The sequence below is a fragment of the Podarcis erhardii genome, assembly GCF_964252035.2.
Source record: "Podarcis erhardii genome assembly, chromosome: 13".
In the NCBI taxonomy this organism is placed as follows: domain Eukaryota; kingdom Metazoa; phylum Chordata; class Lepidosauria; order Squamata; family Lacertidae; genus Podarcis; species Podarcis erhardii.
In genome coordinates, this window is record NC_138502.1 from 31,845,364 (window position 1) to 31,869,698 (window position 24,335).

Genomic DNA, 24,335 nt, shown 5'->3' on the forward strand with positions numbered 1-24,335 from the left:
TTTGAATTAAACTCTTAGGAACTTTGGCTCATTACTTCCTGTCCATCCGTCTCTCTACAGTTTCCATGGTTCCTTATAATCACCAGAGGGGTCAAGGTAGATTAAGGATAACAGGGAGTGGTCAGATTTTTCATACATAAGCTCAGGATGACACACATGAAATACCCTAAATCCTCCACAAGCTCTTTCGTGGTAGCTTACAAGAATGAAGAAGAAAAAAATAACATTAGTATAACCTCTAAAAACATTAACAATGCATTTTGCAGAACAAAATGAGGACTTTAGACCAAATGAACCTTAAAGCTCAGCTACTCTGTAAGAATATTTACCTTCTGGATGTTAAATGACCCCTAATAGTTAAACACTCCCTGCCCCTTTGAAACACAATGCATGTGTATTCTGTAAGCATTACGATGCTATAAACGTGGTAGGTGCAACTTTGTGGGGAAATGTTGGAGGATTCTTTCAAACTGATGTGTATATACAGTAATTCAGAGTTCTGTAGCTAATAATTGAGGAAATATGAACATTCCAAAGTGGGGCAAGGCACCATGGAAAAGAAGTGAAAGAAGCTGGTGGGGTGGATAGTGAGGTTATTTGGCTTTCCCACAGTATCACAAATATACATGGTAGGTATCTGTGATTGGAATGGAAATCAGAGGATTTGGCAGTTTCTGGAGCAGGGACAAAGGTAGGGGGAAGTGAACACGTTAAGCAAGAGCTTAATAGTATTTTTGGTCCTGCATTTGTTGGATAAATGTGGGTTTTGTTCTAAAGTGCCAGCAAGCTCTGTGTGTGAAGTAGGAGAAGTAGCTGCAGAGATGTATGTTGATGAATAGGTAAAGGTACCCCTGACGGTTAGGTCCAGACACGGACGACTCTGGGGTTGTGCGCTCACCTCGCTCTATAGGCTGAGGGAGCGGGCATTTGTCCACAGACAGCTTCTGGGTCATGTGGCCAGCATGACTAAGCCGCTTCTGGCGAACCAGAGCAGCGCACAGAAACACCATTTACCTTCCCGCCAGAGCGGTACCTATTTATCTACTAGCACTTTGACGTGCTTTTGAACTGCTAGGTGGGCAGGAGCAGGGACCGGGTAGCAATGGGAACTCACCCTGTTGCGGGGATTCGAACCGCCGACTTTCCAATCGGCAAGCCCTGGGCTCTGTGGTTTAGATCACAGCGCCACCCACATCCCCACGTTGATGAATAACACCCTTCTAAAACCTGAAAGCCAGGCTTCGCACTTGTACTTAATGTAAATTGACCAGAAACTCATACTGAATAAAAGCATAATCAGCATACTTTAAAATCATTGGTTGTAAGCAGCTGGGATAGAGGATAAAGGGTGGTTGAAAAGCGAGTAGCGCATTAGTTTTATTTGCAAGGTTGTTATTATCAGTTGGTTCTTTGTTGTGTCTTGCTGTGGAGTCAAAGGGGAGTGGAGAGAAGTGAAAGATGATGTTGCTATAAAATGGAGGAAGATAAGCAAACCAGGGCAGTATTGACCTAAATATAACTTTGTGTGTGTCAAGATATACTTGTTGGTGAATTATGTAGACTCTGTGCATACTTTTTTCTTTGTGGCCCATAGGTAACAAAGTGTTTCAGTGTTGAGCAGTGTTCAAAGGGTGGTGTCTCTAGTGTTTTATCACCTTCATTTTTTTGGCTGTGTTTCAGTTTCTGACGAAACCCAAAGCAAGCAGCAGAAGAGTCTTTGAACATTTTCCTGCTCTGGAATCTTGGACTAGAGGAAGGAGGAGGGGAGAGTGAAGTTGCAGCTGTTCCAGAGGACTTGTCCCATCTTGTAGTCCGTGTGGGAAATTAAGACTCAAGGAAGTTGCTGCATGTGGACTCTTTGAGACAGTAAGTCACGTGGGTTTATATGCAACTACCTTGGCTTAGTTACAAAACAGTTTTTGTCTCTGGATAGGCAGAGAGCAGCAGAAATAGGAGTCCTCCTGCTGGGAGACAGCTTTCTCTCTTCGGGAGATCTTTAGAACTTTAACAACTCTCTTGGTGGTAATGATTGCTTTTAGGTTTTATTTTTTAAATGGGGTTTGAACATTTTTTAATTAGATTTTTTCTTTCTTTAAATAACTGTGGAGAGTTAGCTTGATAGTGTGAGTTTTAGTACATTTTCTGCTACATGCATTTGCTTTTCCTTTTCCAGAAATGCTTTCTCTGAAGAAATATTTCACTGAAGGACTCATCCAGTTCACCATTCTCCTCAGCTTAATAGGTGTGAGGGTGGATGTAGATACTTATCTGAACTCGCATCTTCCCCCTCTGCGAGAGATCTTTTTGGGCCAGAGTTCTGCTTACACCCAGACACAGTTCCACAACCTGCGGAACACTTTAGATGGCTATGTCATCCATCCAAAAAGTGTAGATCTGGACTATTATTTCACAGCTCGACGGCTTCTTAACCAGGTGAGGGCCCTGGATAGGTTCCAGGTGCCCACCACAGAAGTCAGTGCCTGGTTGGTACACCGAGATTCTGAAGGTTCTGTCTCTGGTGCCCAACCCAATACAGGCATTGCCCTTGAGAATGGCAGTGGCTTGCAAGATGGAACTGTTCCAGACAATGAAGTGAGGGAAAATGGAGCAGAACAAGGATTTGGTGAAGAATTGGAAGACCTAGGTGCTGTGGCTCCTCCAATGAATGGTGATCTAACCAAAGAGGTAGGTTGTTACTCTCAGGCACAATCTGTGGACTGGTGTGGTGGGGAAAAGAGAACTATTTGAGTATTTATTTGTGACTTGCAGCTATAAAAATGCTACTTATTGTCAATAGCTTAATATTTCAGTGATTTGGGTAGGATACTGGGAAATTTCTCTTTTTGGTAAGATGTTTGTTGGTTTGAAATTAGAGCAGTTCTTTTGTTGCAGCTTTCAGGAGGCATCTCAATAACACCACCTGCTTATTTTGCAGCATTAGGTAATAGTCTCAATGCACGTATCAAATGGATAGTGATTTACTCAGCTCTGGAGTACTTCCAGGAGATTTTTCTACTTGGTTTTCAAGGGAGCAATGGGTAAAGCAGGTCTCCTGCTCTGTCCTAGTTTCTAATTCCAGTGTACAATGACTGCCTAGTGCCTTCCTTTTCCCACCCCTTACTGTCTCATAAGGTTTTCTTTATGAAAGCCTGTTCTGGTTTGACCTGTTTGTATTGTGCCTTGCTTAGTGATGATTTGAATTAGCTGGCTTGTTTGCTTGGATGCTCAAATCCCTCTCCCAAACACAGGGTGGAATGGTCATGGAGAATCTCTTCCAGACCACCCTTAATCCCTGATACTTTGTGTTGGAAATGGACGGTATTACTAGAGCCAGTGGCCAGGCTGGGAGTTGCTGAAACAGCTGCTGTGGCTGCCTACCGCTCTTGTCATGTTTTCTCATCCCTACAATTGGCAAAAATAGGCTGAAGGTTTCTGAGATCTTATCCTTGGAAACTAAAAGTGAAATATCTCAGTTTGCGGGGTTTCCCCTACAGAAGAAGTAGATAACTGAGAAATGGAGAATGACCCACTCAGATAGGAGTGTGTGTGAGGGTATGCATGTGCCTGTGGGGTGCTTGGAAGAGGAGATTGCAGCTAAAGAATTGAAGGTTTTTTGTTTTGTTCTGGTAAAGCAGGGGATACTAGGGGGGAGTCTTGTTTGCATCCTTAAATACATCTTTTGTGTTCTGGATTATTGTTACTGGAATGAGGAAGAAGATGGTTGTACTAGAATTTCTCATATTTTAAGACTGCTATCTTTAAAATATACATTTTAACTACCCATTATTGTAATTTTAAAAATGAGAATACTGCGTTAAAAAGTTGAATAGCATTTTTTTTGTATACTGTATTTTTCGCTCTATAACACGCACCCGATCATAACACGCGCGTAGTTTTTAGAGGAGGAAAATCCGTAGGCATGCCACCCGTAGGCATTCCCTCCATAACACGCACAGACATTTCCCCTTACTTTTTAGGAGGAAAAAAGTGAGTGTTATGGTGCAAAAAATACGGTATTTAAAAAGTTCTATAAATAGTGACTTGCTGAGATGTGCAAAGCAATTTGTAAGGGAAGTGTGAGGGTTGCTGGTACTTTCCTTTGTGTGTGTATGCACACGTGTACTTTCTATTGCTAGGGTTACAATGTAAAAAACACAAATATAAGACTAGGGTTTTTTGTGGACAAGGACAATCAGTAGGCTCTTCAACCATGAATCTGAAGACCAACACAATATAAAGGCCCCCAAAGGGTGAACAAGTTTTGTGTTGGTCTCATGGCAATGAAAAAGTGGGAGTTACTGAGGCGTGGCTGATTCTGACTTTGATCAAGGTGTGTGTGTGTGTGTGTGTGTGTGTGTGTGTGTGTAGGACAGGGATAGAAATTGTGCAATACAGAGAAGCTCCTATTCTGGAGCAGCCTTTAGGGTTAATTCATTTTGCTTCCTATCTTTTTGTGCTGGTCATGTGTGATCCGGGGCTGGAATGGACTTGCCATGGGTTCATTAGAAGTATATAATATTTCATACTGCACTTAAGTACTTGGAGCACTTCTTGTTCATAATGCTACAGCAATGCAAGGCACCAAGCCATTTTCCTATTCCATATTGTCAGCTGTGGACTGAGTAAAGTCTGATTTGCCTTAGTGAATTGATAGCTGAGACTATATTTGAATTGGGTTCTTTCCCATTCATGGCTCACTTTGTTAATCACAATGTTAGACCAATTATGTGCTTTCACTACTGATGTGCAGATAGTGATCATGCACAAAACTTCAGGGTCGTGGTGGGGATAGGGACATAGTCACTTTGCTTGTAATGAGGTAGTGAGTCACACTCCTTTTTTTAGTTGTGCAGAGAACTTAAATTCAGACACAGGCTGCAATACAGTCTGGATATGAGAGAGATGATACAAGCTTTGATGGTCCCCAGCGGCACTTGTCCCCTCCTAAATGGGAAGTCCCTGAACACAAAAGGAGGACAAAAAGGAAGGATTTGGTAGACATGTAGAGTTGTATATATGCACAATCCCACTAAATGAACTCTTACGGTAGAGTGCTCAAACTGCCACATAAAGGCTACATATTTTCTCGTTATGAGATACGGTTTTAGTGCTAGTGGTTTACTGGGTGATGCGCAGATTAGAAGCAGGTTTAGGGTTTGCTTTGGATGAACAATACAGGGTTTATTGGATATAGGTGGACAGGTGTTATGTCCGTAGAGGAGCAGCTCAAGTGAAGATAATATGCTTCAGGAAAGGCATTGTGAAGGGAGGTTTGGCTCTGGTTTGTGTTTAAGCACTTGCTAGATGCAACGTGGATAGAATTTTCTGAGCTGTTTGCTATAGTGTTAAGCAGTTGTGACTGCTTAACAAAAACAACCTTAACATATTTATAACAAGGAAATAAGTTTTTCAGCTGAAGGCCTTCCTAAACGATCAGGTTCTGGCCAAATGCCTAAAACACTGAAGTGTTATAGCAGTAGTGATTATTGCAAGGTCAATTGTGAATGCCATGGAGGATGATGAACAGAAGAAAGGGCTGCCATGAGCAGTTTTGTGCATTGTCCAGAGTTGTGAGCAATAGGTATGGGAAACCATGTTCAACTGATCACACAGCTCTAAAGCTCATTGGGTAGCTTATGCAGGTCACCATCTCTTAGCCTGCCCACTGATTTTTGAGAAGCTAAAATGTTTGTCAGATCTCTTTGGGAGAAAGGCAATATATCTTGTGATCAGGGTAGAAATGAGGTTCAGCTATTATGGCCCTAAGCCCTGTGATTAGAGACTTGTTTCTGGAAGAAACCGCAATTTGGACCATGGATTTACTGTACATCATTGGGCATATCTTGCTCTTTTCTACAAATAAAATGGGAATAGTTGCCTGTCTTACAGGGTGGCTATGAGGGTGAATATTATCGGGAATACAAAGCAATTGGTATGAGTTTTTGAGTCCCTCACTCCCTATAGAAAAGGAAGGAACAGCAGAAGTAGCAGTGGCTTGTGAGTTTGTTGAGAAAGGAGAGGCTTCAGCAACGTGAAGGTTTTTTATGTGTAGGTGAGCTGTGTAGGACTTTGGTTTATCCTATTGTATCTGCAGAAGTGGTTATAAATGCTTTGTGTATGAAAATAAGGGCCAGGTGTGAGTAGCATGAGACCACTTTTGTGTTGTCTAGGGCTTTCCTTTTTTGCATCATAAAATATCATGCAACTCCCTAATGCGTTGCTGAATTTGTTTTTTATTTTAAGCCCCATTTCTCAGCATATGTTCTTTGCTCACTGGATGCAGTAAGTCTGCTAGGAACCCTAGCTGGCTTAGACTGGATCCACTGCCGGGAAGAATTTGGGCTAATCCAAATACCAGCTTGTGTGGGAGGTAAGCATTGCTGCAACCCTCAAAACACTTTACCCCCCTCACCCCCACGCATGCAAATGCCACAAACTGCTTGCTATGGGGCTACACCTCTTCCTGCAGCAGCTGCACAGCCACTCCCTACCCAGACAAGCAAATGTAGTATCCCCTGAGCTGATACATTATGTATTTTTTTAACTGTTTGTCTAGATGGTGATGTCTAGAGGTGATGCTGGGTTTGCTAAGATTCAGCATGGGACATATGAACTGGTAATAAAGAGCTTCTGACTCTTCATTTCACCATGTGATAACCACCAGTCAGGCCCTATCTGATTACCAAAGGAATTGTTTTATTTGTATTCTGTTAAAAACATACAAACTCTCAACATGGCTCAGAACATAAGAAAACATTAGGACCAATTAATAAAAGCAGTATAAAATTTTAAAATATGTCCAACCAATATAAAATGCATACCTTTCTTATATGTGTGATCTTCAGTCACTTCTTTTTTTGAAATTATAATATGGGACAGCTTGTGAGGTGAGAGGACTACATGTCCTGCAGCTCTTCTGTTCTTGGTCCACAGGATAATGAATCACACAACAAAAGGCTAACTCTTCCGATGGGAATTTAGCCCTTTGCTGTCTGATCCACTCCTTGCTGACCAGAAGAATATTTCCTTTTCCTTTTCCAGTGACTATTCATTCAAAAGTAGCGAGTGATCCTTTGAAAGCAGGTGTCTGTACCAATCTAGCAGTTCTTAGTGGATGGGTTGGGGAAGATATAATTTCTCCTTGGGCCTAGTCAGTACAGTGGATGCTTCTGCTTTTCTCTGTTACTGAGTTGTGTATTTATCACTGAGATAAAAAGTTGCTTACCATATCCACCAGACCATTGTCTAGCTTCCATGACTGCAATAATGATTCTCCTAAGAACTACCCCCCCCCACCTGTATGCATATTCATGCACTTACCCCAAACTGCTTGCTTGTGATGTGATGTGTAATCTTAACTTCAGAGCAATATTTTGGCTTTGTTTTTCTTTGCTGAGTGACCTGAAGCACTTGCAGGGGATTTTGAGATGTTAAGGGGCTTTTTGTGTAAATAGAGGTAATGTAGAAGGCATGCTGTCTGCCTTTGAGTAGTGTTGCATTAGTGGGAATTTTTCCCCATCTTCTGCCATCTACGTAGAAATACTGTGGCATTTTAAAAGTATCACAGGCACAAGACATGCTCCTAGGAGCTTTTCTATCCAGCCACAGCAATTTGATTTTCAAAGTTTATTGAGTGGGTAGAATAGACACTCTAATGCTTGGAGATTGATTCTGTGGATAAGTTATTTCCATATCTGGGAATTGGGAAGATGGCCTGTTCTGGACAGGGTTGTGCTTCCTCTGATGGAGTTGGGTGCATGGTGTGGGATGCTCTCGGGTTCATCTCCATCACCGGAAGCACCTTTTTTGCTAGCTTGTTCCTGGAAAGAGAGCTTGACCACAGTGATCCATGCTCTGGTAACCTGTAGATTTGAATTCTATAATGTGCTCTGTATGAGGTGGTTTGGGAGCTGCAGCCAGCATTTGAAATTAGCCAGGCGCCAGTCTCATTTTGTAACTAGCAACCAGCTTTTTGCAACTGGATGGAGATATCCAGGTGCCACCTCTTGACTCCTAGCATCTCCACCTGCTTGGCTGCAGTCAGCTGGTCTGCTGGGCACCGCGGCAGCAAAATTCATGTCTTTTGGTGCCGTGCTACCCTGCAGACTACCCAATTTGCCTGGCAGTAAAAATAAGTAAAGTTAAAATATTTTTTTGCTGCTGGGTGAATCAGGTGGTCTGCAGGGTAGTGCGGCAGCAAAAGACACCCTTTTCAGCGGTGGCTCCCTGGCTTTGGAATTCCCTCCCTCTTGAAATCTGGTTGGCACCAACATTGGTAGGTGTTTGGCACTAGCTAAAAACTTAACTTTTAAAAAAGTGGATTCTTGATGTATTAGGCAACTGACTTTTTTTGTACTGATAGGCCATATAATGTGTAGTTGTTTTTACTAGAATTGTTGTGTTGTTAGTTTGATGTACCCTGCCTTGGGATCACTTGTTTGATGAATAGCGGGTTAAAAATGACATGGATTCCTTTATGTATTATAGCCACTGTTTGTTTAAAACTGGGGCAGATTTACTAAATAAGAATGTTTGTGTCTGTCTTCTGATGTGTAATCAAAGTATGGATTTTTCTTGTTACTCTATAATACAGCTTTCCCCTACTTCTCCTTGGTGTCCAAGGTTTGTGTTGTTTTACATGGGATATTGTCTTTAGATTCTGCCTAGTTTCTTATTTTAGCAGCTGCTACATGAATGACTTTATCTTAGTCTTCACTTCCCACCTTTGTGGAAACACACAGCCTGTTGCTGTTAGCTAGAAGTGGCTCTAAAAATGTGAGTACTGGGATTAAAGCTTGCCTTAAACTAGTCTGCTCTGGAAAGCTCTTCCTCTCTTCCTTGCTGTGTTTTGGGTTGGGGTTGATTATGAAATAGTGAAATAAAGGTACTCTGCACATGCTCAGAAGCAGTTTATAGATACTCCATGCTGAGCCTTGCCTCAAGGTAAGAACTCGTTTCTTACTGAATGCTGCCCATGACTGGAGCCAAAGGTTAAGAGGGGGGAGGAATTGTAAAAGTATGAAGTATCTTTCCAAGTTCTTTGTGTACAATAATGTCTCAGTAATCCTTATATCAAGATGTCAGAATAATAACATTTGGCATTTCACAAGTTGGTTACTGAGACTGAAAAGAAAGTGACTTGTTTGAAGCTGCTTAGAGGGCTCATAGTATAGAAAATGAACTGGGGACTTCCAACTCACTCTTTGTGTTCTTAATATTATGTCACACCAGATCAGTATGCTGAGATACACTTTTGTAGAAATACCTGGTATCCTGGAGCATCCTTGTTAGTCTAAGTAATGTAGTATTTTGATTCCATATTAATTTCAAGTATCTTGAAATAATTTTTTTAAGCATATGTGTTTGGGAAATCCACACTCCCAAGTGAGTCATAAGCTACGGATGAAAGAGATTGTGTAGATTACATTTATATGCTTTTTTGAACATCATCCACTTTGTCATCTGAGCTCCAGCATTGTTCCAGTGGATCAGAGTGCCAAGCCTTGTGCTTCAGATTGTTGAGTGGGGTAGCTCTTCAGCTGTAACAGCTTTCATACCAAACTTGTTCTTTCATCCCTGCAAGGCCGTATAAAGTTCTTACGGCTGTCTTGTATTATTGGCCTTGGCTGTCATTGCTTGTTTTTCAACTTTGTCCTAGAATGGGGTGCTTTGGTTGCCCCACCTCATTAGCTGTGGATGTTGTAGATTGTAGACAAAAAACTTCATTGAAACTTGCCTGTGGGGTACTATAGGAACATAGGAAACGCCCTTACTGAATTAGGCCCTTGGTCCATCTAGCTCAGTATTGACTACACGGACTGGCAGTGGCTCTCTGGGCAGGCAGGGGTCTCTTCCCATTCTATGTGGAAATGCCAGGGATTTTACCTGAGACATTTGGCATGCAAAGCAGAATCTATGACCCCTCCCCAAATACTTGCATTCTGTCTGCCTGAAACTTTCCATTAAGCTTGCTGCCTCCTCAATTATCTGCCCTCTTGCCTGGCCTGGTATCTTTGCACCTGATTTCATCAGACATGATCCTTCAAGATTGCTCCTGTTCATGCCCTGGCTAGTCTTGTTCAGTCATTTCCTATAAATGCAACATTGAGCGACCATAAGAGAGATGGGTAGCTGTGATGTCCCTGGTCTCTGGCAAGGTTTTGGAATTGGGTGAGAGTGAGGGATGCTTGTACAATGGTACCTCTAGTTGCGTGCACCTCTGGATACGTATCCTTCGGGTTATGTGTGCGGCAAACCCAGAAGTATTTTTGCATGTTTTGCTGTGCGCGCATGTGCATATCAGGCACCTCCAGTTGCGAAAACCTTGGGATCCGACCAGACTTCTGGAACTGATCCTGTCTGCAACCAGAGGTACCACTGTATTTAGGAGTCCAGAGTCTTGATGCCTGCTGTGCAAGGATTCAAGAACAGTGCTTGTAAAAGTGGCAGAGTTTGCTGTTAATTTCTCTAGTATTTTTCCTACTTTATTATTCTATAGGCTTGAGTTGTGTAGGCAGCTTGAACTTCTAGAAGGACTTGTTCTCTGGATTATGGTGCCCTTGTATTATATTTCCACAACAAGGGTATAAAAATAAATGCCCAGCTCAGGCAACATGTGATGAGAGCTGAGAGAGTTAGTATTATTCCATCGTGACCCACTCCCACCCCAAGCCTGTCTCTACTCTGGCAACATATGGAGAAGATCTCCTTACCCTTTGCTCTGTCTCCCCCCTCCCCCTGAATGCTGGGGTGGTGTCCCTTAAGCAATTCCTGTAAACATGGGCCAGTTGAGAACATACTGTTTTCCTCAAACCTTAAGAGGTGAAGGTTCCCCCTCCCCTTTCCAGACATGAGGGCTAATGGAGTTTACAGGAACTATTCTAGTATGTGCACGGACATTTTTCAGTGTGAGACTAGACTGCTGGCCTTCTGAACCTGGGCACTCTAGAACAAGACTGGACTGTTCAGAGCAGACTTGCATAAAGTAGGCACTGCAAAACAGGCACAGGACTTCAAAGCTGCTGAGCAGCATTCTTATTAGGACACAGCAGACTCCTGTAAGATTATACATTGCTTCTGAAAATGGCTGCTGTCTGCTAGTAAGAATGCAGCTCAGCACCCTTTAGCCTTGTCTCTGTGCTTCATTGCATATTTTAGCATTGCCCTTGCTGCTTTTCCAGGCTGGTTTTAGGTTATCTTCATTGGGCAGCTACTGTGCCCCAAGGTGCTTAATGAGAGGCTTACTTATTAACTCCTAACTTGCCCACAGTGCCATCTCTCCCTGTTTCTGGCTCACTGTGATATTATGATTATCATGTAATTATAATAATTTCTGTCTCACCATTTCTACAGCCTGGGACTCAAAGCGGCGCTTACACAGATAAATTAGAACAAGCTAAAAACATAGAAAAGACAATAATTAAAATGTAATTAAACACTAATTGGGTGCATCCACCCTTTAGCATGCACCACCAATAGTGGGAGCATTTTCTGCTATGATTTGCTTGCCACCAAGCAAGCAGGCAGTGATGCCTGATAGGAACAGCAGCTGCCACTGCTTACTTGCCTGCCTTCTCCCACTTACGATGGCAGCAGCAAGCAGTGACCACTGCTGCACTGCCTACTCACTGGCTGGTATGTGGAGGGGGGAGGAAGAAGAAGCCACTGCTCATTATGGTGACTTACCTCATGGAGGCGGAGTGGGAGTGGGTGAGCAGGGTCATCTCACCAAATGGTTTGCTATCAATAGTCCCTCAAAGGCTGGAGCCTGCCCCAAATGTCTTTTCTTGCTCTTCAAAGTGTTAGGATTTGGGCTTGATTCATGTTACCTTGGTCTGCATCTCTGATCCATCTGAGCCTTTCGTTCTCTGTACTTTTAGTTCAGGCATAGGCAAACTTAGCCCTCCAGATGTTTTGGGACCACAACTCCCATCATCCCTAGCTAACAGGACCAGTGGTCAGGGATGATGGAAGTTGTAATCCCAAAACATCCGGAGGGCCGAGTTTGCCTATGCCTGTTTTAGTTCAAGTTCTATCTTTAATACTGCTATAAGCCTCTTTCCCACCCCCACCCCTCAAAAAGTGATTTATTGCTTAGTCTGGACCAGAGGCTTAAGGTGAACTATAGTATTCACATACAAATCTCAAATCCGTAAGATCCAGCTCTCCAGGGAAATGTTTCTCCCCTGCCTCCTAGACCTCCCCCCCATATTGTTGGCAGTGGCAGAAACAAAAATAGTGTCGACATGATATTGGAGTGGACACCCTGTTGGGGATGCAAATTGTCCCCTTCCCAATCATCCAACTGGCCACTTGAGCTGGGAGGGGGTAGTTAGATCTTCATGGCTCAGCTGAAGGGCAGAGCACTGTGTCTTGTACATGGGTTTGCCCTGTGTGTAGGTTGTGGTGAAAAGTGTGGTGTTACCATTGGTGTGCAGACCTTGGAGATCTCACCAAGGGTGAATGTGGGTCTTGGATCAAGAAAGTTTAGCTACCTCTGGCCTAAAATATTTGTAGGTATGTCACACAAGTCTGTTTCTCTCAAAAAAAAGATTGATACCAGCTCTGTATAGGAAATTCAAGTATTGTACAATAACTTAAGATTAAAGTGCACAGATATTTTGTTACATGTTTCTGCATGCGTGTTAAGATAGCAGGAATAGGGCCCCTGAGTATGTGTTTGCAGAAGTGGCCCCTAGAGGAATTGGCAGTAGGAGATGACAGGTTTGGGACAGACATGGTCCAGGGGCAGACATAACTTAGGGTATGGGCATTTAGTCTCAGAAAGCTGTGGAATAGGGAGGCTCGAGCTGTTCTGCTTTCTTGAAAAGAAATTAAGGACTGCTTGTAGAAAACTGGCTGGTTGAAAAACACAACTTGCCCACAAACTCTGACACTTTTATGCCCACTTCTTATTGCATCCAGCACGACTTCTCCCTTTCCTTGAGGAGCTGCAGCTATTCTCCAGTCTCGCACTTCTGTTTGTACTCAGGGCCCCCTAAACCTGGGCTCACTTGTGTGAAAGTAGGACCCTTTAGGATTAGGAGGGTTTGAAGAGGTTCCGCCCTGTCAAATTAAAGGAACAAAATGCTTGAGCTGTGTTTATTTTTAACTGCAGCAGAGTATGTTGCTGTTGTTTTTAGTAAGCTTGTCTTTCCCGGAATTACAACATGAATGCACTGGGACTAGATCCATACACATTAGTTTGGCCTGAACCCTTGGGAAATAGCCTGACTATAAATGCTATCGCCCATCGTTCACCACCACCCTGTTTCCTGGCCAATCTTGTTTGCCTTGACATGGCTACCAAAAAGCTAACTTTTGTTGGAGATTAGGCCCCAGAGTCCTGGAGCTCTTCAAACACCATTTAAAGCAGTAAATGCTGCTTCAACAGAACATACTTTAAAAAGGGGTGAGTCTTATAACATCGTCAGTTTTCTTAAGCTGTCATGTTTATCGCCCACATACTGGGTGTTCGCCTGTGCTTACCTTCATCGTGATTACGTGTTTATATATGGATGGCAAACTGGGGTGTAGAAGATCAAAGAGTTGCCAAAGTTTTCTTCGGAAATTGTGATGCAATGCATGCAATACAGTTTTTGGCTTTTGATGTCATGCTTTGACCTCAGTTTTGTAATGGGGTGACTTAGGATGCAGCACCCTTGGAGTCCACTGAATGCCAACTTTTTATTCATGGTTATCTATCTATCTATCTATCTATCTATCTATCTATCTATCTATCTATCATCTCTCTCTCTCTCTCTCTCTCTGTTCTATACTCTATTGACTCTTTCTGCATCTTGCTTTCCTCCCCTGTTCATTTTGAATTAGATATATACATAGCAGGATGCCATTCCTTCATCTTCTTTCCCCAAGACCTGCTTTTATTTCTCATCACACTCAACCATAAACTTTTCCCGCCTGCTCCCAGGTGATCAGGGTGGATTTAAAAAAATAATCATTTTTTTTAAGCGACTAGAAGTTTATCTTAAAGAACAACTAGGTTGATCTGCATGTTAGCACTATAGTATGCCTTTCTACTGATTTAATTTTTACCTGCTAGCATTGAGGCTTGCCTATATCTATATCTATGTCTGAAGATCCAATTTGATCAAGTATGAATATTTGCATTCAGCCTACCAAAGTATTTGGTATTTATTTACCTAATGAAAATAACCCAGTAACTAGCAAACCTTACTTCCATCTTTGTTACTTTGTTTTTGTGAGGGTGAGGTTGGGCCGAAGCAGAGAGGAGGAATGCTGTAAATAAGACAACAAATTTACCCAGTGGTCAGATTCCTATATTTTTATGTGTAACCTCACAAACTCTCATGGCTATTGGTTGTAAGCAAACACTAAAGGGGAATATTTTAAAGGCATTCCCTATATAGCTAAAGAAAAACCTACAAACCTTGCTACAAAATGTATACAATGCAAGATGCAGGACACGGTTGTAAGAATCAAAACAGAATAAACAATACTCTATTTAGACAGGAACCATAGAATACGTTGGAGCCTCATCTTTGCAGAAACACCCAGTGTCCTGGCCCTGCCAGGGGGCTGTCAGGCAAGGAATGTCCAGAGTGAGGAGGTAACTCTTTATTGTCAAAAGTACACTTACAAGTAGGGAAAAGGCATGTCTATCAGTACTACATTGCTCAGCTACTCCAAGGTGTGCACCCGATGAGGCAGTTGCAGTGACAGAGGCCTGGCCCCTGACCTCAACTTATGTATCTTCCCTATCTGCATGTAACCTGCTTCTGCTCCTCCCTCTTCAATCCTTGCTTGGTCCTGGGAGACAGTGGAGCAGGAGAGACGGGGCAAGAGGAGGAGGTGTGGAAGCCCTTGACCAGGGGTCAGCAAACTTTTTCAGCAGGGGGCCGGTCCCCTGTCCCTCAGACCTTGTGGGAGGCCAGACTATAAGCCCCCCCCCGACTCTCCCATCCCTTCTCCACTGTACTGGACGAGCCCTGGTGGCTGCTTACCTGTGTCTTGCGAGCGGCAGGGGCTGGCGGCGGCGGCGGAGGGATGATGAGCAGCACATGAAAGGGCTCCAGAGAGGGGCTGCTTAAAATGGTGGCTGCTCGAGCGCTGCTGACCCTGGCACCAACAAAGCCCAGCCCTCTTCCTCCTCTAGGCAGGGCAGGGAGAAGCCAGGAGGAGGGAGGGAGGGAGGAGGCGCCAGTGCCGGAGCTGCCGTGTGAGGGAGAGGGAAAGAATGTATGTGCTGGCAATCCATGCAGCAATTCCCAGACCATCTACGGGCCAGATCCAGAAGGCAATTGGGCCTGATCTGGCCCATGCACCTTAGTTTGCCTACCAATGCTCTTGACTCTCCACCAGCCTGGCCTCTCCCTCCTCCTCAACCTGTTCTTCACTCTCTAATCCTGCAGCTTATCCTGCCTGATTCTCGTCTCCTGTCTGTTACAGGCTCCCCCAGATCACTGTTCCCTTCTTCCAAGTTAGTCTCTAACCCCCCTTCTCCCTGTGGTGCCCACTCCTCAGTATCCAACCACTACTCCTCAGTGCCCAGCCAGCCCCTGTCACAACATCAGGTTTGGGTTTGAAGAATTCCCAGCTTTCCTGGCCACCCAACCTGTTCCCAAACCTGGGAGAGATTTCAACTAGCTCAGGATGTTTCATAAATCACTCCTTCTAAATCCCCTTCTTTTATTCCCAATGACAGGGAAATAGTTTTATGTATTTTTTTAAAGAGAAAATTCCAGAGGGAGTGCAAGTTAAAGCAGCTCAATCACCTTTGGTTCCCTTCCTCTTTGGATTGCAGCATAAACTGTAAATGAATATGGTTTCATGATCAAATGTGTACCATTCTTTAGGAACTATATGAAGAAATAATAATCATTGATTTTAAATCAGCTTGATTTAAATCAAACCACCTTGTTGGTGATTGCAGGCTTGTTTGGGAAAAGTCTAGGTGGAAATGGGTGGCAATATATTTTGAGGTCAGGGTTTTAAAAATTCCCACATAGTGGCTCTAGGCTCTGACTACACAGTGAGCTGAGCACACTTTGTTGACTGACTGTCTGGCCTCTATGTTGACTACTTTTAGTTATAGCTGTCGTGAGGTTTTTGTAAGTAATTTTGGTATATGCTTTCACTCTTGTCATTTATAATGTAGAATGGGGGAAGTGGGACATGTGTTTGTAGTGTCAGCTCCTCTGTCTTAAAGAAGGAGATGGGTAATAAACTATTTACAGTGTAATTTTGTACATGTCTACTTAGAAGTAAGTCCCACTGAATGTAGTGAATAAGTGAATGTAGGATTACAGACTTAAGTTCCCATGTGCCAGTAAAAAATAAAAAATCATATATGTTCAAAGGACCTGGGATTTTTCAATTTCTACTTGAACTATATTCTGCAAAATACAATGGAGACAATTGAAACCACAAGGTTCAGCTGGATTGAACAGTTAGAACAGCTAACGGAAGATAGAATCAACAAGAGAGCATTGAAACATGCAACTTGGGATGGCCTATAATATATAATATTTTGTGGCATTAAGATGCTGCTCTGTTCCAAGTACTTGCTGTGAATCTTTGACCTTTAGCCCATTGCTGTCTTAACTCATTTCAGAACACAATGTAGACAGAATCCTACCTTATTAATTTCACTGTATAGGATGTAAATGTGTAACTAATAGAATGGCAGGTAAGGTTAGACTGGACTGTTTGTGGGGGGAAACAGATATAGAAGCCATTGGTAACTGTCCTGATCCAAAGGGATGGTATAAATATTTCTGAGAGAAAAGGTTGGATCAGACCAGTAAAGGTCCATGGCAGCCTCCAGGGAGGCTACAAGTCTCCCCTGTTTCTTCCTCAGCAGCTGCTTATGTATGTAGAGGTTCCATTTTACTGTCATGGTTATTGGGTTTATTAATGGCCACCTTCTATTAACCTGTCCAATCCCTTTTTAAAGCTTTCTAAAGCAGTAGCCAGCACATAATAAATATAAATATAAATATCCCTTCCATCTGACTGGGTTGCTCCAGCCACTCTTGTTGCGGCGAATTCCTTAAATTGTGTTCTGTGATAAAGTGATTTTAAAAAATCTACTCATTGAGTTATTTGTTACATCAGTAGAGGAAAATATTTCCTCTTCGCTTTCTCCACACTTTGATTAATTAAAAAAGTTACTGTCATGTCCCTTGATCTTCCTTTTCTAAACTGCCAGTGAAATCCTATGCATGTAAATACAATTGATTAAGATGGGACTTTCCCTGAGATAAGAGTGCATATTAGAATCACAGGTTTAAAAGTCTCAAATGCTTTAGCATTGGGGAACATATGTGAAGTGGCTATGGAAAGGGGTGTATAAATATTTTGTGTTTTATTATTTGTAGAATGCTGCTGATTGCTTGTGTGAGTGGATGTGGTAGTAGTAGAATCACAGAATCATTGTAGAGTTGGAAGGGACCCTGAGGGGCATCTAGTCCAACTCCCTGCAATGCAGGAATCCTGGCCACAGCCAGGTGTGCTCGAACCACCAGCCTTCTGGTTAACAACAAGACGCACTGACCCTCCTCTGTCCTGGCACTCTGTCTGTGTCTGTTAACGCTGCTGTGTAAGAATCCATAGACCCCCCCCCTTCACCATATTTGTAAATGCTCATTCCTAGGGCTTTGCGTAGTTTGAAGTGTAGTGCAGCAAAATCTCAGCAGCCGGAGTGGGCTTCAGCAGAGCTTTTCTGGCGGTTGAGGGGCTTCCATACCCTTCCGTGCTGCCATAAAACAAAAGTGTGGGGGTGGGGATGAAATCTGTGTTGATACGGAAGAGGGAACTTTTGGTAATCTCCGGCAGGCTGGGGAAAACATTCTAGGCAAGGGTGCTGCCTAGCAGGACTGATTTTGGTAGGTGATATGCAATAGCGAAGGAATGTTGTCGGCATTTTATTCTTTTCGGTGTTCCCCGAACCGCTGCGAGCATCACTGCCTGGCTTGGGTGGGGCATCTTGGCGTGGGAGCTTCTCAAGGAGACAGAGGCCCAAACATTGCTGCAGCTCCCAGGGCGACCTGGGCGGGGTGGAAGAGAGGAGCAGCAATTGGCTCTCCTCTTCGCATTCTAGGTGACGAGTGCGAGGAGGAGCCCTTTCCTCTGCATCCTCAGCAGGGACCTGAGGCCTGGGATTGGTTCTTTCTGCAGCCTAGGTAACCAGCACAGGGCGGAGCCTGGCTCCCTCTGCATCCTCCGCGGTGACCTGGGGGAGGGGATTGGCTCCGGCTGCAGCCTAGGTAACGGGTGTGTGTGGTGGGGGGGGGGTTGTCTCAGTCTCACTGCAGCCTCAGCCCGGCACATGGGGTGGGGATTCCATATCTGCAGCCTGGGCATTGAGCAGGGGGTGGGGATTCGCCGGAACTCCTCTAAGCAACAAGAGGAGGAGCGCTGAGGATTGGATCTCATGCTGGGGCGGAGGGAGGAGGGCTGGCGATAGCACAGCACCTGTGGGTCACATGCTGGCAAAGGAGGGGGGCTTCTAAACAACTCGGGGGCGGCTGGCAAGCTTGCCAAAAAAGAAAAGAAAAAAAGAGCAACTGTTAACTGAAACCAGAGATGTCTGTCCAGCACCCTGCCTGGGTCACCCAGCTCTGCCTGCCCGGAATTTGCGCTCTACATAGACCATGATCTGGGTGGACAGCTCTGGGAGCGGCAGCTGGGGACATGAGAAAGGTATCCCTTTTAACCCTTTTCTTGCCCCTCCTTCATGCCTGCTATTAGATTGTGGCTAGAGCAGGCCAGATCTCTTCCCACCAGGCACCTTGGAGCTAATAAATCTGTAGGGGGGAAAGGATGTGTTATATCGACTTGAGGAGGGAGAGGCTCTGAGAACAAGAGGAAATGGGTTGTGTGAGAAATGAATGTCCTGAAATGGGGGAGGGGGAAGCGGAGTCTTGGAATGGGGGGGATACATCTGGGAAGAAGCAGATGGTCAAAATGAGGGTGAGTGAGGGGGTGCAGACCAAAGACGCCTTTGGCCCATATGGGTACCCTGGCCTGTTTACTGAAAGGTGCAGGTGGGGGGGGGCAGAGATGGGTACCTTGCTGGCATATCTCTTTGCCCACACCATCTGATCGCCCCGAGACCTGAGAAATCTTCTGTGTGTAACTGGACAAGGCATCCATCCAGATTGTATTATTTAATTTGAACGGGTTTTTCGTGTTAAAGGGCACACTGCAGGAGAATAACGAAGTTGGGTTTGGTCAAGGTACCCATTTTGTGAGATGGGGAAGAGGGTTGTCTAAACTTGTTTTAGTTAATTTGGGGTGAATTAAAGAAGTGGGGGGGGGGGGAGGAAAGGTGATCCAAATAGTGCCTCCGACAAATTAGGCCCTGAAAGAGCATTTGATTCTGCTGGGGTGGGGATAGTGAGAGTCCATAGCAGAACAGGATTGGCAGTTACAGAAGAGACTGATTTGTAAGGAGGTCCTGAAATATTTGACCAGTGATTGAAGGTGATACCAGAATTTGCATATTCAAGTTGGAGCTATTATTGACAGGAGGAAAATTCTGAATAGTGTTGCAACACAGAGCAACCTCACGACACTTTTCTGTTTTCTTTTTGGTAGTGCTGTGAAAAAGAGGGCACTTTACTCTGCTGAGTTCTTGTCTGGAAGAAAGAAACAGCAGCTTAAAAATTAGTGTTTCTGGCAGCCTGAATTCTGGATCCATATGTAACCTCTGTACATAGTAGAATAGTAGTTTGGGGTGGGTGGGTATCTGTTTTCCTTAGGAAATAGGTTTGTGGAGGGTGGGGCCAGAAGGGCTGGCTGACAGTGGTGCTTAAAAAACTGCATATGCCTTGTAACAAAAAAGAGCAACCGCCTGTGCCACAGGGTGGGGAGGTACCTCTGTGTGGTTGGCAGTTCTAGGGCTGGGCCTGGATGAAAGGAACACACTCCTGCAGTGCGTGAATAAATATAGCCTGCCTGTGGGGGGTGGCTTAGCCTTGGGAGAGGCCTGTCCTGCAGAGGAAGAATTTTCAGGATATTGTGGGGGAAGGGAGATGGCATTCCAAAGGAGAAGCATGTCTAGAGTCTGGTCTGGATGAGGGCTGATCACTGCTTTGCGGTTGGAAGAAGGCAGTGTGTTTTGAGTGCGTTCAGCGGGGCAATTTGCTTTCAGTTTGAAGGGCTGGTTAAGGTAGGCAGCTCTGCTGTCTGGAGCAGAGGGAGCTGGCCAGGCAGAGCACGCATGGCAAAGCCGGGTTCTTGAGTTGCATCAGGTGGCTGTAAATGCAGAGAATCCCCACCCCTTTATGCAAATAGCCAGAATGGCACCACAGGCTGATGCAAGCCCGCTATGGAGCAGCAATCCAGAATGACAATTGGCCCTCCCTTCCCTCCCTCCTCCCCTCCCTCCGCCAGCCAGCCAGCCAGCCGTCTGAGCGGTTAAAGCTGCAGACTCCCTGCTGCCTGGACAGAGCGAGCACTGCTGCGTAGCATGGGCAGCGGCAAGGAGACAGCTCTGTTGCTGTTCATGGAGTTCCCGGTCTGTGCCCCGGAGCAGCCTCGTTGCAGAGCCGCTCTTGGCCAGCTCCCAGTGCAGAATGGCTGTAGGTGGGGGGAAGGTATCTGGAGCCCCACGACATCAGGGATGGTCCAGAAAAGGAGCAGGAAAGGTGGGGCTGCACCACATTCAGACTGAAGGGCGGCACTTGGAGGTGAGTGGGGTCAAATGGTGGCGGGTGCAGTACGTCACAAGGGAGGCTGAAGTTGCAGGGGAGGGCATCCTCCAGAGAAAATAGGGCGGCAAGGAAGGAAGAAGCCTTATTAAGAGTTTTTAAAGTCCCCCCCCCTTGTTTTTCTTTTGTTTTTAGGACATTGATTTAATTGACATCCTGTGGAGACAGGATATCGACCTTGGAGCTGGGCGTGAGATTTTTGACTACAGCCACCGCCAGAAGGAGAACGAAGTGGACAAAGAACCAAATAATGGGGAGGAGTGTGGGGATGGCTGGAGGAGCAGAGGGGGCGATGTCGCTGACAGGGCCTTGCTAGTGGATGGCGAGACAGGGGAAAGCTTTCCTGCGCAGGTAAAAAAACAAGTCAACTCCCTAGTTGGGTAGGACAGTTTTCTTATCCACCATCCTGGGATTGTTCTTTGTAGCTGTTCAGTAGAGGAAAATCTGCTGCATGCTTGGGTAGGCCTTGGGAAGAAAATAGCTGTGATGCGAGAAAATGTCCTCCCCTTTTCAAGTTCAGACACAACTCTTAAAAGGGAATTAGTTCTGAAACACTGATGTTCAGTGTTACTGATCCTGCCCAGGAAGCAGGCAGGGCTGCTTCTCCGTTTGTGTTGGCTTTGAGTGCATAGATATTCATTACCGTTCCATGCTTGGTTCAAGGCCTTGGTCTGTGCTCTGTTGCTTTGTGGTAGTCCTCAACATGCACCCCTTGTTTCTTCCTAGGCTTCACACCACCACCTTCTGATCCTTCTCTCAGCATCCTGGCTTCTTCTCACCTCTGCTCTGTGAGAATTGGGCCTTCTCCCATGTCTTATTTTTGGTTGCAACTGTTAAGAGTATGTTATTTAGTAAGAATTTTTAAATCTCTCTCTATAAATCTCATTAGTTTGGTCCTAGCCAGCCTCCTTCCAAATGGGGCTAGGATTTATTAGAGAATCCTGCTAGCAGATGCTGTGGGGAGGCCATTTCCCCTTATTTCTCTTTATAACACCTCACACACTGCTCTGGAGCCAATCTTGTGGGGGCAAAGGGGACAGCAGGGGGAATAGGTAGAATCACCATGAGTTTCCCTCCAACATGGCAGGAGCATCTTGTGAGTAGGATTCTACTTGGGGTTGCTCTTGCTTGGCATCCTAGTCTATATCTCTTTCTAATTTGGTGAATCCATCCTGAGTCTTCAGAGTAGGACTGTGATATCCTATCAAAGCCAGTTAATAAACTCTTGACCCTGGATGGCTTTGAGAACAGTTGTTACTGGGCACATCAGATCTCCAGATTCAGTTCAGTCAGTACCCACTTATAAGACTGCAGGAATGCAGGGTAGGTGACAGCCTCTGGAAAGGCTCACCCCAGTTAGAATATCCTCTGGAAGCAGGGCTTCCCTTCTTGGGGGCTGCATCTAATTCTGCACCAAGAGAATTTGCATTTGATTAAATTTTACTGTGTGACATAAACCGTTTCTTGACTTGAGCATTTGAAATTTTGTCAGAATGCAGGGTGTTTGAGAAGAGACTCAGGGGTGTCATTGGAATAAGTAGTGGGGTGGTTGTGGGACAGGGAACTGGGTGTGGTATTGGAAACCGCGCCAGATAGACAACCATGTAGCTATTGGCTGTTGAGGTGAGTTTTTAGGAAACTGTGTCTCTTGGTCAGGACTACCTGGTTCTGAGCATTTAGCCCTGTCCCAGGCTGTGCATTGGACTACATCACTGGGTTTCGTCTGTGTCTGAGACGGGTGTCACCTCAGCATTAATTACATTTATCTAAGTTCAAGAGAAGAATAAAAGTGAGTGGGGCGAGGAGGAAAGATAAAGGTTAGTTTAGATTATTCAGCTAATAGATTGCTTTACACAGCCAAAAGAAAAGGAAGTCTTTGTGTGAATTACATAGACAGTAACACACAAAATACAATACTTTTAAAAGCAATGCAGATGCACTATAATGTGCATCTACAACATCAGCAGCAACATAAAATAACCACCCCATCCACATAAAAATGTATACACACAAGCACACACAAACACAGCCACTATTAATGCTGCTGAAATGTCAAGGGGAATAAAAATGTCTGCCTGGTGCTGGAAGGATGACAGAAAAGGGCTATTTTCTCATTGCCACCCTCCAGATATCTCTTAAAAGAGGCACACAAAGAATAGGAGAATGTACAGGCTTTTAAAAAAAAGTTAGTCGTATCTTGCCGGTGGAGGTTGGTCTGAAAAAGTTGAAGGGCATGGGTATAGATGATCTTACAGTAAAATGACACTCGAATTATTTGCTCTTCCAGGTGCCTGGTGTTGAGGACCAGACAGCCTTGTCCTTGGAGGAGTGCCTTAGGCTGCTGGAGGCCACGTTTCCCTTTGGGGAGAATTCGGAGGTGGGTCAATGATGGCCCTTGGGAAAGGGAAGATTTAACTGCTTAGTAGTAACAGCATATGGCATTTCTATAGATGCATTCAGTGTAAAAAATGGACTTGGACAATCTTTATCTCATGCCCTTGCCATAACCTTGTGAGGCTGTGAATTCTTCCAAATGAAGAGAAAAGCTTGTTCTTGTTCCAGGCACAAGGCCAGGTAGATTAGCAGGAAAGAAGTGGCGAGAATGCCACCCCTCCCTCCCTGCCCCTGCAAATGCTTTAAAGCCCCTAATACTGTGGTTGCAGGGAACCTTGGGAGTGGGGGATGGCTGTTAGTCTGCATCAGAAGTTCATGCAGAGAGGAAGCGGGAGTAATGATGTTGCTGACATGCTGCTTCACTGCCACATAATGAAAGGTGTTTTGCTTTCAGTTTCCAGCTGCAGATGCCCCCAGCCTAACTGAAGTTCTGCCGAGTGAGACCGGGCCTTCCACTGTGCCAGAGGGGCTTCTGTCTCCCCTACTAACAGGGACAGAGTTGCCCTTCGACCTGGAGCAGCAGTGGCAGGACCTCATGTCTATAATGGAAACGCAGGTGAGGAAGGCTGACTTCTACCCTTGTTAAAATAAACTCTGCTTTCTCTTCAGGTGGGTGTACCATGCTACTGTTTAGTGTTTTGCTAGGTTTCAGGCAAATGTGAAGGTTGTTAACATCTCTGTTTTGTGAATTTCTCCTTCTGTAGAAGAATGATCTTTCTGCTGCTGCTGCTGCTGCAACCATCTTTCCTATAACAATAGGCAGGAGCCTAGAAGAATTTGCAGCAAATGGGAAACCAGAGCTGCAGAGTTAGGTGACCATCTAGTTCAAGAGTCGTCAAAAGCAGTGCACACACTGTACCAAGTGACTGCCTGCAACGTAGCAGGGCAGAGGTCCCCTGGGAAGGGCCAAACAAAAGATACCCCTCTCTTCAGGGTCGTAATAAGCCACTACAACTTGGGGACAGTTCTTTCCCACCCTTAAAACAATATAGCATCCCTGTCACAGGATGCATGCAGCCTATTCATTATCCTTGCTGGGGAAATGTTTTGCCTCTCTGCATACCAGGTATTGATTTTATTTTTTAAAAAATCCTCCACAAATTGCACAGCCACTGCTCCCGACCCTGGTTTTTTCACCTCTGGCCTGATTTTCTCTAAGAGCAGTCAGTTTCTGAATGTTTGTCTGCTATTGGCTTCCTATACTAAACAAAAAGATTTATCAGTGGCGTGTCTCAGATAGGAGCC

At 44.7% G+C, this 24,335-nt stretch overlaps 1 protein-coding gene across 6 annotated transcripts in view; it reads left to right on the plus strand.

The window, feature by feature from the left end:
- Positions 1–24,335, plus strand: part of NFE2L1 (NFE2 like bZIP transcription factor 1) — a 32,677-nt gene that overhangs the window by 4,715 nt on the left and 3,627 nt on the right. For 3 of the 6 annotated variants that reach the window (XM_081837826.1, XM_081837827.1, XM_081837828.1), the window contains exons 2-6: positions 1,681–1,866; positions 2,174–2,685; positions 20,832–21,047; positions 22,984–23,073; positions 23,485–23,646. In XM_081837826.1, coding sequence (XP_081693952.1) covers positions 2,176–2,685; positions 20,832–21,047; positions 22,984–23,073; positions 23,485–23,646 — 978 coding nt within the window. In that variant the 5' untranslated portion in view covers positions 1,681–1,866; positions 2,174–2,175. Of the gene's footprint in view, positions 1–1,680; positions 1,867–2,173; positions 2,686–18,419; positions 18,685–20,441; positions 20,676–20,831; positions 21,048–22,983; positions 23,074–23,484; positions 23,647–24,335 lie in introns of those variants that run through there. The other 3 variants (XM_081837829.1, XM_081837831.1, XM_081837830.1) reach the window with 3 other exon arrangements.